At 34.0% G+C, this 12,740-nt stretch overlaps 2 protein-coding genes across 2 annotated transcripts; both read right to left on the bottom strand.

Annotated features, from left to right (window-relative positions):
* Window positions 1-347: 347 nt before the first annotated feature.
* LOC127967817 (28S ribosomal protein S16, mitochondrial-like) lies at window positions 348-2,300 on the bottom strand. Its single transcript, XM_052568535.1, has 4 exons — window positions 2,109-2,300; window positions 1,941-1,967; window positions 846-1,106; window positions 348-719 (listed from the first exon to the last, which is right to left on the bottom strand). Exons 2-4 carry the CDS (start codon window positions 1,951-1,953, stop codon window positions 595-597), a joined length of 399 nt encoding a protein of 132 aa, XP_052424495.1. The 5' UTR covers window positions 1,954-1,967; window positions 2,109-2,300; the 3' UTR covers window positions 348-594.
* Window positions 2,301-8,177: 5,877 nt separating this feature from the next.
* LOC127967939 (mucin-4-like) lies at window positions 8,178-10,784 on the bottom strand. Its single transcript, XM_052568714.1, has 6 exons — window positions 10,712-10,784; window positions 9,330-9,451; window positions 9,150-9,214; window positions 8,862-9,061; window positions 8,548-8,713; window positions 8,178-8,346 (listed from the first exon to the last, which is right to left on the bottom strand). The coding sequence occupies exons 1-6, from the start codon at window positions 10,782-10,784 to the stop codon at window positions 8,178-8,180; spliced, it is 795 nt and encodes a 264-aa protein (XP_052424674.1).
* Between the last annotated feature and the right edge of the window lie 1,956 nt (window positions 10,785-12,740).

Raw genomic sequence — 12,740 nt, 5'->3', positions numbered from 1 at the left:
AGAGGATGCTAACATATTTAAAAAAAGTTTTCATTAAATTTTTAGTTTAGGTTTCAAAACTTTAATGTGCGTTTGTAATTTTTATATTCATTTTTCAGTTTTAGTCTTAGAATTACTAAGACTAAAGTAACTATGACTTAAAACTTTGATTTGTTTTATTTTTAAAATTATAAAAAAAAAACATTCAACAGACTGTCAAAACAGCTTTACAGTAACAAATAGGAAAATAGTGTGTAAATAAATAGTGTACTGAATTGAAATTCTAATTCACTTATGTAATTTAAAAATATCACATTTGTAAAAAAAAAAAAAAAAAAAGATCAAAAGAATGAGCACACTACTTCAGATGACTTCTGAACATCTATAAAGCATTTGCATGGCTCATATTTATTACCTGCATATTTCACAGCTAACCTCAGAAAGAGTTTGAGCCCTCTGATAAATATTAGAATTATTTAATACAAGCACATTGGTGTGTAGCGTTAAGATACATCAGTACAGTGCTTATAATATAACCAAAAACATATCACAGTGTAATACAAAAGTACAATGTCGCATTATCACTAATGAGATGCGTAGAACTTTATTTTGGATTTACAGTGCTGCCTCCTCCACTTTTTCTTGACTGTCTGTTTTAAATTCTTCGGTCGAAGCTGCTTTCTGTCTCCGCTCCGCTTCTGTTATCGTCATTGGATGCAGTGGGAAAAATCCAGCCAATCCTACTCCGAGAAAAAAGGATAAACATGTGAGGTATGTGCGACTGATCTCTTGCTGTAATCATCACTAAATATTGTTATTAAAGGAAATAATGAGTGAGAAATCTCATTCCTTAGGTTGATGCTCACCTAGAAGTTTGGCCACTGGTTTTGTGGTATGAGCCCCACATGCAATCCAGTACTTGATTCTTTCGTAATTGAAGGCGACAAGTTTTTCATTTTGTATGTTTGGGAGAGGGTCATATGAGCCCAGCTGCTCAATATATTTGCTGTCTCTTGCCCGTTTATTATAAGCAGCCACAATGCGGTAAAAGGGTCTGTTAGTGGCACCTCCTAGTGCCAGCCTGATGACCACATGTCCCCCATGATATTTTTTGAGCAGGAAAGAAGCTAAGAAAAATACATAATGCATAAACATAATGTAAGTTTCACAATGGCAATGTTCAATGTCACAAGCATGAGGCTTTAATTCAGAAGCAGTAAGACTGACCCTGGAGGCTACATTTTGGATGTCTTTCTTATTTGAAACGCACATTTAAATTTGAGAGAGTTCAGTTGTTCAAAAAGCTAAATCTAGAATGATCTAGATTTGTAATCCCATGTTTTTCTATCCAGGATCAGGTGATCCATCTTACTTTTCTACTGTTTTTTTTTTTTTCAAAGCAAAATTGGATTGGATCACAATGATCCATAAAGACACTTTTTCAGATTACTAAATCTGGATTATTTGTGCTCTACTATAGAGCCTCTAAAAGGACATGGACATGATTGCCCTCAGAACATTACTTCAATTTAATGTCTCACGCTGTCTAATGTCTGTGTTTATGTAAATCTAATGATCAGTGTACCTATTATTTAATACTGAAAGTAGAATAATTAGAAAACAACTTAAATATTCAAAATCCTGACCAATCAGCAGAAAGGGGCTTTTTATTCCCACCCACTTGTAGAAATCAAATGCTCAAGCTTTTTAATCATTTTTCTAACCCTGAATGAAAAACGAATAAAGGATCCGTTTTCACATTTAATTTAATTCTACTTTCAATATTAAATAAATACCAAATGACCAAAAGATGCACTGAGCCTGACCCTGGTCCGATAGCTGAAGTATGATCAGATTACTTCTGAACATCTGGCCCGAGATGTTGAGTGGAATCGTGTATTAAATTAGGGAGTAGTTAATAATGACTAATATTTAGAATAAAATTCATTAAACCTACTTACATAAATGGACCATGACGGACAGGTACTCTGTGGAAGACAGAAGAGATTAAGTCGATAGAAAATATTTATAAAACACCACACGAGCGAATAAGGAACATCAAACTGACAGTCTCTATGAAAGCATGAGTATTTATATACCACATTTCACGTAAAAACAACAACACATACCTTTACAAATAAGCTAATTTCATGTAGATACGCCTGTAATATAACTCAATATAAGCTTAGCGTGCATGTATTAGCGTTTAAACACAAACACAATTATCTGGAAACAGTCAACAACATGACATTCGTGAGGGCACCGACATCTTTTTTTTCTCTCCTTGCCGCACCGGATGCGTGTTTATCTTCTTCTTCTGTGGGATTTATTGGCGGGTCACATCCCACCTTTATAGGTGCATACCGCCATCTCCTGTGTTGGAGGGTGAAGTGATTTTAGTTTAAGTGATCTATATTCTATTAAATTTCTAATGCATTTTAAAACTGCCTTTTATTTGATCAGATCATTGTCTTGTGTTTAATATGTTGCATTTTGACAATTCATTGCATCCCATGTTCTGTAGTTCTCTTTGTAGTTAATTCCTTTCCTGTTCATGTCTAGGACAGAGTAACACGTGATCAACAACAGTTTCCTTCACTTGGTGTTCATCATAGACAGGTGTTTACCATAGACAGTAAAAGAAGGTGTTTATCGATCCTACTGTGGTGAAAGCTTTACTCGTCAATATTAAGTATTTTACGTCTGTACGTTCTGGCTAATTAACGTTATTTATATTCATGTTGCTACTTGTATAAAATTATTAATTCAATTCAGCCACAAGGTGGCGGTTTTGTTCCACGAAACTAGTTTGTGTTAAGCTTTCAAAAGACGTTAATTAAAGGTCCGAGCACCTTCTTTTATTATTATAATTTTTTTTTCTGACCTAAAAGTGCTAGCCAAAACCGTAAACATTAAATTTGGCATGATGTTCACACACCGCGATCAGACCTCATGGAGCTATAATACCTATTTTTACGTTTTTGCTCATTTCTCTGCAACCATAGGCCTACATGTTAAAATGTGTGTGTGTGTGTGTGTGTGTGTGTGTGTGTGTGTGTGTGTGTGTGTGTGTGTGTGTGTGCGTGTGTGTGCGTGTGTGTGAAGAGTTCATATGCAAAACCCTCTAAGTGCCGTTTGTGATTTTCTTCTAAAATGAGCATTTTTTATCAGGCTTCTAGGTGGAGGTTCACTAATCTCACTATGGCAATGAATAGGTTCTTTTCGTTGCCATATGATAAAAATAACTGAACATAACCTTAGGAGCCTGATAGAAAAGTTATAATTTTAGAAGAAAATTTGAAATGGAATTTAGAGAGAGTTTTGCATGTGAACTCTTCATTTATACAGTATATATATATATATATATATATATATATATATATATATATATATATATATATATATATATATATATATATATATATATATATATATATATATAATTTTCGTAAGGGAACCTGGAAATTCAGAGATAATTATATGCGTTGGTGGTGAAATTATTTCCGACATTAAAACTTGTTATTAACATCAAAAAAGTTTCACAGGATTTTGCCTGAAATTGATAGGGGAGAGCAGGGGCGAAAGTACAATTTTTCAGAAAAACCTCATTTTAAAAGATAACGTTGTAGACAGAGATATATTTCTGCTGTGGTCAGTAACTCATAAGTGTCGGCTAACAATACCAGGTTGAAGAAATGTAGAAAGGCTTCAGTATAATTTCACTTTGAACATAAGTTGCACATTGTTACTTTCGACTCCATCGGTTGGGACAAAAGTAACACACAGGTGGGTTAAAAGTAACACAACAATATCAGCTAGATTTTTTTCTGTTACTCTTATTTTTATTAAGTATACCTGACTTTGACCTTGTTAATATGTAACTGCAAACATATTCTGTCTTTGGTCCCACTTTATATTAAGTGGCCTTAACTACTATGTACTTACATAAAAAAATAAGTACAATGTACTTATTGTGTTCATATTGTATTGTAAAACACTTTTGCTGCTATTGAGGTGGGATAGGGGTAAGGTTAGGGAGAGGGTTGGAGGTATGGGTAAGTTTAAGCGTGGGTTAAGGTGTAAAGTATGGGTCAACAGTGTAATTATAAATGTAATTACAGAAATTAAATACAGATGTAATTACATGTAGTTTTTTTTAAATATAAGTACAAGGAATATATGTATGTACACAATAAGTACATTGTACTAAATTATTAATTAAAATGTAGGTAGTAGTTAAGGCCACTTAATATAAAGTGGGTCCCTGTCTTTTATTTTAGCTAAAAAAGAGTATTAAATTACATTTTTATATTTATATTTTACATTTAAGTTTCATCAAATGTCTCAAAACCCGACTGTACAAACTTGATTTTTTTATTTTTTATTTTTTTTATTTCAGTGTATTTTATATATATATATATATATATATATATATATATATATAATGTAAACAGAATAAACAATATAATAATTAAATTACATTGGCATAATATAAATTCTAAACAATGTAACAGTAGGCCTATTCATGTTTCCATCCAGTTGTTTTTATGCATACATTTAAAATGTGCATTAAAACATCTGGAAACACTGCAAATTCATAGGTGGAGGTGTAAAAGCTAAGGTATGGCTAAAACCTTAATATAACTAAGGTAAATGTGAGGTAGGAGCTGCCCAGATGTTCCTCTATGTCCAGAAATGCCCTCTCATAAACATCTGGATAAAACCATACCACTGTTTGTCTTTCTGACCCTCACTCAGACATATTCTTTTGGTATAATATGACATAAACATTTTAATAAATGATGCAAGACACATAAATTATGTGAAGAATAGCATGTACCGGATACTTACCAGTTAAATACTTCTTGTCACTGTAGCGGGACAAACGTAACAATTGTTACTTTTGTCCCGACAGAAACTCCTGACGTTTAAACCTGATTTACTTTTATACTAAAAAACTTTGATAATGCAAACTTTAGGATGTGTTAAAGCACTAAATAACCTGTAGATTGATCATTACTGGGACACATGAAACAAACAAACAAACAAAAAACAACACAAAAAATTACCGCTTCAATAATTTACTTTTTGTACTCGAAAACTGTTTTACGGACCTAACTGCAGGAAATGATGAGGAAATCACGTGATATTTCTCAGCTCCGTCAAGGATTGAATGTTGAATATCCCGTCATAGCTGGGAATGGAAATGCAGTAATAGGCTTTGAGAAAATCACTTTGTTACTTTCGTCCCACGTTACTTTCGACCCCACTCTCTCCTATTCGGGCCTCTTTTTTATTTACAATTTATTGTAATACATATTAGAAATTTATAAGGTGTGCATTGTAGTTGACACCTATTTTACAGTCCTGTTCCTCATGTACATACTATGTACTTATTATAGTAATCACAATAACCATGTAATAACTAGGTACTTACCCTGAATCTACCCCTAAACATACCAGAACTTTTTTAGATAAATACACTGTGAGTACACTATAAGTACATTGTTAGTACACGTACTGTAAAATAAAGTGCAACCACGTCTTTTTCCTCAAATGCTTTTGCGTTTGAGCCCTTTCGGTTGTGACCAAGGTAGCATAATTTAAATAGTATTTACAGTTTATTTTAATAAATATAAAAAAATGTAAAAGGTGTGCATTATAAATTACACAGTTTACATTTGTTTTATGACTGTAATTAATTGTCCTCAGATGCTATTGACGTTAGACAAATGGAGTAGCCTTAATCAATATAGCATGTAACTTTAAAGAAGGTCCCTAAATTAGCGAATATCGAAAATCCAATCTCAAACCAACTTTATGGCAGTTTTTGTTTTTGTTTGATTGTTTGTTTTTTACTTTCTTCCATTTACTTCTCTCTGCCCCGCATTGCTGTCTTTCCCACGGGCATAGTCCATCCTTTAATTATGAGCATTCATTAGCAAACATAAGGTGGTAGAGTTTGCAAGCGTGGTTAGGAGAAAGGTGCCGTATTTTTTTTTAGCAACAGGGATGATGCCCCATTGACATATTTATATATATATATATATATATATATATATATATATATATATATATATATATATATATATATATATATTCTATTCTATTATATATATTTATATGTCTATGTGGTGCCCCCTGGGAGTTGGTGCCCCCCCTCCCTCACACACTTGTGCACGCCACTGATCATAAGGAATTATTTTCAAAAGGAAATAAATTCACTCATTACAAGGTTTAAAGCACCAAACACACTGCAAGATTTTAGCAATCCTATAAGGTCACTTCATGCAACATGGATCTAATAAACTTTGTTATGACGTGTATGTACTGTAGAATGTAGAATGTATGATGATTACATCTATTGACTCGTATGATGATTGTTGATTTAATTTAGCATTTTTATTGGTTAGTCAGGAAACGTGGATCATACCAGCGATGATCATGCTATATCATAGGCTATCTTTGTTCACAACAAATCAGTCTTTCTTCTTGGACAGCCGAAAATTGTGCAGTGTGTTTAGGGCTTTAGAGAACACAGTTTAATCAGTCTGTTCAATGCTGTTTGTCAGCTTTGTAAATACTTGTGCATTATGAAAATGGTCATGCAGAACTTGCTCAGTAAATGTGGTAGGCCATATTATGTGGCATATAAGATATATATATATATATATATATATATATATATATATATATATATATATATATATATATATATATATATATAATTTCTTTCTAAGACTAAAGACTTGAGATGCACCAACCATTTGATAATAAGAAGTGTAAGCCCAACATGGTATGTAATTAAGTATATAGTGCCCCATAATGATCTGAAATCCTGATGAACATGATGGTAAATTAAATGTATAGCCGATACATTGTAATGTTGTACATATGCTTTATTTTAATAATTTTATTTGCAAACATCCAGCACAGTATAAATACTTTATATATAAATATTAATTTAACAATATATTATTGTGCTTTCAGTATAAACACAAGTATGCTATCATAAAAAAAAAGAAAAATAAATAACGTGCTCAGTAAATGTACAGTGCCAACAAAAACAAACATAAAAACCATCAACATAACTGACTGATTTATGTGGCGTCTAGCAGGAAGCCCCGCCTACACTGTCAGCTGTTGGTCCGAAGTACAGCTTCTAATGTATATTAATTATCAACTATGGACGAAGAGAGGGTGAAAATCTGCTTTTAAATGACAAACCATAAACGATTAAAAAAACGTGCCCTCTATTGAAGCATCACAGAAATGATCAAAATATAAGGTATGTGTCCAATAGGGTGCAAAAATAGACATTTTTTTTAATGATTGTGTCGGTGGCATCATTCCAGGTGTGCGGGTGTAATGCAATGGAGCATATTTTAACTACCCTCATATATTTAATTGGTTTATTACAGCATATGCTGTGGAGTGCTTGGCATCATAGATAAGTGCTTTTGAGTTTAAAGAGTTTTACAGAGGCCTTCTTTATACATTGTTCTTAGCAATGTAAATATTATGAACTGAGATTCTTGACAATCATTTTACAACTCTAAATAATATGATACCAACCCAGTAAATGCATGCACAGTTATGTTGGTTTCCTAAAATTATAATATCTGAATTCTTTAAAAAATATATATTTTAAATAATATCTGTCATTTCTGCTCATCAGACATCCACCAACTCAGTTGCTCTGGTCTTTATCTGTAGCAGAGAGAGAGAGAGAGAGAGAGAGAGAGAGAGAGAGAGAGAGAAATTTAGATTAATATAACAATTAACAAAACATGTTATGTTCCTTTTACAATTTGTTAAGTTAAATGCACAATTGCTCATCCTACCGCACAGGTGTATTTTCAAGGTATGAGCTGAATCTGCTGAATGCTGAATCTTCTGTGACTGACAAATTTTGAATCCCATAACCACTTTCTATGGATCCTGAAATAATATTAATTAATGTTAATATGTCCAGTTACCAAGAAAATTTTCATTTGCGATGTTTAAGAGTTTCATCTCATCCTGATGTTTTTTACTAAAGCATTTGCAAAGCTAGACATTGTACCTCTTGATGTGAAATCAAAGAAGTCATCGTCAAAAAGTGATAATCTCCTTTTGGTTGAAGTTCTGCTGAAATTAAATAACAGTGTTATTTGTTTGCTTTGATGTTTTAGTCTTTTAATAAATCACAGAAACTGTTATACAGACCTCTTGGCTCTGTAGAGCACCAGAATCATCACACCAAAGACAATGATAAGTAGAGCAAAAGCTGCTAAACAGCCAAAGAGGACAGCGTAGAAACCGGCCCCTCTGCTGTAAAGCTCACAATGATCTCCATAGTACTTCTCAAAGGGAGAACTGTAACACCTAGACAGTTAGCAAAATGGGTAGGAGAGGATTAGTTCCTGAATTTTTCATTTAAATAAGCTAATTCTAAACTAAATATGTAATACGTTTTATATATTTATTTATTTCTGAGGGCAGCCATTTCAATTATTTTTAGTTAAAAATCATTTGATTAGCTGAAGACTATACAGTAGTGATCTGAATTTGCTTTGAAGAACTTACCTGCACTGTGGTCCATTTATTTCATTAAGGCATACACCTCGTTGATTGCAGAATTTGGGAATTTTTTTGCATGATCCCACACATACCCATGCTCCATCTTTGATCTCTTCTGTTAAGTTTGCAAAATTCAGTGTGCATTTCACAAATGGCTGCAGATCTGAAATATCTACACAAAACAATGACAAGCCATATTACAGAAACAGTAGAACAGTAATCCATGTATCCCTTAAATTAATGTTTAATTCTTCCTCTTCTTCTTTAAATACATATATTAAATCAAGGTTATATGTTTCCAGAAAAAAAAATTAACTTACTTGATATTTTAACTGGCTCCATGGTCATTTGGTCAACTTGGATGGAAGCATTAAGAGCTATGCTTAGATTTTGAAATGAATCTGCGTCATTAAAGATTTTTTCCAGGGTGGGTCCCAAATCGTTATTTAGAGAAATTATTTGTGAGTTGTTGTTGGGATAGTTATATACTGCAGTAATTTCAGCAATCACACTTCCTTCCCTAAATGGGACAAATACATGCAACATATTAATGTCTTTTGCTTAGCAAATATTTGTAAATGTATGAAATTCAAGAAAAATCACCTTACATTAGCCTACGTATGTGCACATCTTTGAAATTTTGTGCATCTGCTCTTTTACAAAGGGTTGAAAGCTGTCAAAAAAGAAATAATCAAAACATTTTTTTGTTTGTTTTAAAATTTTTCACTTCAAAATTTTTATTTCTTAATATAAATATTTATTTATAAAAAGGAACTAGAAATATTTACCTCACGTTTCAAGGTGGAAATTAGTTTTTTTGATTCTGGTGAGTTCATATTTTCATACTCCGTAAGATAGTCCATCATAATTCTGAGAGAGATGCTGGCATTTCTTGTGGGTGTGCTTTCAGCTACAAATAAATCATATATTTAAAATGATTTCAACATAAGTTGTGCTGCAAACTGTGAGAATTATTGTGCCATGTCTTTTGTATATAAAAAAAATAATAATAATAAAGAATGTCTGTGTAGTGTTTATAAATTTAGATCTAAAATATAAGCACAAATGTTTGAGCTAAAACGTGACACAATACAACTAACTTAAATGGTCACACTTCATGAACTACTTTCAAGTATTTTGGTTGCTAATTTAGATTTAGGTGCCAATCAGATTCAAGCATTCAGTGGCCCTGTAGTATAAACAATAATAATGATCAATTAGTAATAGTAGTATGATAAATACTCACACCAAAGAACTGTGGAAAAGTCATATGCAAAATTGCAATACTCTCCAAAAGTTAAAGGATTGCACTGACACTGACATTTCCCAGACGTTACATTGAAGATGCATGGAGACCCATTACACTGACAATTCTCCAGGCAGTTTTGAGTTGTTGAAACTGAATTGAGAGTTGTTGCAGATGAATGAGGTTCTGTTAAAGTTGATGAACTTTTCTGGGTACTAGTTTCAGCAGAAGGGCTTAACTGGGATGATGTAGAAATGCTAAATGTTTGGGCTGTTTGTCCTTCTGTTGTAGTAAATAGTGAAGATGGAGTTGTACTTATTGTGGATAATGTAGTTTCCAGTGTGGTTTGTCCTTCTGTCGTAGATAATGGTGATGATGAAGCTAAAAAACTACTTGTGGATATTATAGTTTCAAGTGTTGAAACACTTTCAAGTGTAGATGATTCTAATGTTGCTGTGCTCATAGGGGTAATTGCTGTTGTAAATGCTGTTTGAGCTGTTGTAGGTTCAGTTTCTGTGGTGGAACTAAACTGAGTTGTTTGTGTCTGATGGCTCGTTGTTTGCTCTGCATTGGATGACGATATTTCTGTTGTTGCTGAAGTGAATTCTGATGCAGTTTGTCCTTCTGTTGTAGAAAACATTGAAGACGGATATGCATCTGTTGAGTATAATGTAGTTTCCACTGTGGTACCACTTTCAATTGTAGATGATTCTAATGTGGAAATGCTAGTGGGGGATATAGCTATTGTAAATGTTGTTTGAGCTGTCGTTGTAGATTCTGATCCTGTGGTAGAAGGAAACTGAGTGATTTGTGTTAAATGACTTGTTCGTTCTACATTAGATGACAATATTTCTGTTGTAGATGAAGTGAATTCTGTTGTACTTTGTCCGTCTGTTGTAGTAGACGATAAGGATGGAGAGGTACCTGTAGTGGAAAATGTAGCTTTCAGTGTTGAACCATTCTCAAGTGTAGATGATTCTAATGTGGATGTGCTCATATGGGTAATAACTGTTGTAAATGTTTTTTGAGCTGCCATTGTAGGTTCAGTTTCTGTGGTAGAACTGAAGTGAGTGGTTTGTGTTTGCTGGCTTGTTGTTTGCTCTACACTGAAAGTCGGTATTTCTGCTGTTGATGAAATCACTTCTGATGTACTTTGTCCTTCTGTTGTGGTAGACATTAAGGATGGAAAGGTACCTATTGTTGACAATGAAGTTTCCAGTGTTGAACCATTTTCAAGTGTAGATGATTCCAATGTGGAGATGCCCGTAGGGGAGCTAACTGTAAATGTTGATTGAGCTGTTGTTGTAGGTTCTGATTCTGTGGTTGAACTAAATTGAGTGGTTTGTGTTTGTTGGCTTGTTGTTAGTTCTACGCTATAAGTAGGTATTTCTGCTGTTGATGAAATCACTTCTGATGTACTTTGTCCTTCTGTTGTGGTAGACATTAAGGATGGAGAGGTACCTATTGTGGACAATGAAGTTTCCAGTGTTGAACCATTTTCAAGTGTAGATGATTCCAATGTGGAGATGCTCGTAGGGGAGCTAACTGTAAATGTTGATTGAGCTGTCGTTGTAGGTTCTGTTTCTGTGGTTGAACTAAACTGATTGGTTTGTGTTTGCTGGCTTGTTGTTTGCTCTACACTGGAAGCAGTTATTTCTGTTGTTGATGAAGTGAATTCTGATGTACTTTGTCCTTCTGTTGAAATAGTTGGTGAAGACAGAGAGGTACTTGTTGTGTACACAGGAGTTTGCACTGTTGATCCACTTTCACTTGTAGATGATTCTAATGTGTACATGCTCGTTTGGGACATAGCTGTTGTAAATGTTGATTGAGCTGTTGTAGGTTCAGTTTCTGGGGTTGAACTAAACTGAGTGGTTTGTGTTTGCTGGCTTGTTGTTTGCTCTATGCTGGAAGAATGTATTTCTGCTGTTGATGAAATTACTTCTGATGTACTTTGTCCTTCTGTTGTGGTAGACATTAAGGATGGAGAGGTACCTATTGTGGACAATGAAGTTTCCAGTGTTGAACCATTTTCAAGTGTAGATGATTCCAATGTGGAGATGCTCGTAGGGGAGCTAACTGTAAATGTTGATTGAGCTGTCGTTGTAGGTTCTGTTTCTGTGGTTGAACTAAACTGATTGGTTTGTGTTTGCTGGCTTGTTGTTTGCTCTACACTGGAAGCAGTTATTTCTGTTGTTGATGAAGTGAATTCTGATGTACTTTGTCCTTCTGTTGAAATAGTTGGTGAAGACAGAGAGGTACTTGTTGTGTACACAGGAGTTTGCACTGTTGATCCACTTTCACTTGTAGATGATTCTAATGTGTACATGCTCGTTTGGGACATAGCTGTTGTAAATGTTGATTGAGCTGTTGTAGGTTCAGTTTCTGGGGTTGAACTAAACTGAGTGGTTTGTGTTTGCTGGCTTGTTGTTTGCTCTATGCTGGAAGAATGTATTTCTGCTGTTGATGAAATTACTTCTGATGTACTTTGTCCTTCTGTTGTGGTAGACATTAAGGATGGAGAGGTACCTATTGTGGACAATGTAGTTTCCAGTGTTGAACCATTTTCAAGTGTAGATGATTCCAATGTGGAGATGCTCGTAGGGGAGCTAACTGTAAATGTTGATTGAGCTGTCGTTGTAGGTTCTGTTTCTGTGGTTGAACTAAACTGAGTGGTTTGTGTTTGCTGGCTTGTTGTTAGCTCTTCGCTGGAAGTAGGTATTTCTGTTGTTGATGAAGTGAATTCTGATGTAGTTTGTCTTTCTGTTGAAATAGATGGTGAAGACAGAGAGGTACTTGTTGTGTACACAGAAGTTTGCACCGTTGATCCACTTTCACTTGAAGATGATTCTAATGTGTACGTGCTCGATTGGGACATAGCTGTTGTAAATGTTGATTGAGCTGTTGTAGGTTCAGTTTCTGGGGTTGAACTAAACTGAGTGGTTTGTGTTTG

The sequence above is a fragment of the Carassius gibelio genome, chromosome B11, assembly GCF_023724105.1.
Source record: "Carassius gibelio isolate Cgi1373 ecotype wild population from Czech Republic chromosome B11, carGib1.2-hapl.c, whole genome shotgun sequence".
Taxonomy (NCBI): Eukaryota; Metazoa; Chordata; class Actinopteri; order Cypriniformes; family Cyprinidae; genus Carassius; species Carassius gibelio.
Note: the sequence above shows the minus strand (reverse complement) of the source record. Positions and strands in the feature narration are given on the sequence as shown.

Excerpts from the sequence above, each read along its gene's own strand:
- LOC127967817 (XM_052568535.1), bottom strand. Across the intron at positions 720-845 it reads ACCAGTGGCCAAACTTCTAG|GATTGGCTGGATTTTTCCCA; the intron begins GTGAGCATCAAC and ends TTCTCGGAGTAG.
- LOC127967939 (XM_052568714.1), bottom strand. The coding sequence starts at position 10,784 with ATGAGCACATCCACATTAGAATCATCTACACTTGAGAATGGTTCAACA. Across the intron at positions 8,714-8,861 it reads GGAGCCAGTTAAAATATCAA|ATATTTCAGATCTGCAGCCA; the intron begins GTAAGTTAATTT and ends TGTTTTGTGTAG. Across the intron at positions 8,347-8,547 it reads ATAAATGGACCACAGTGCAG|GTGTTACAGTTCTCCCTTTG; the intron begins GTAAGTTCTTCA and ends CTAACTGTCTAG.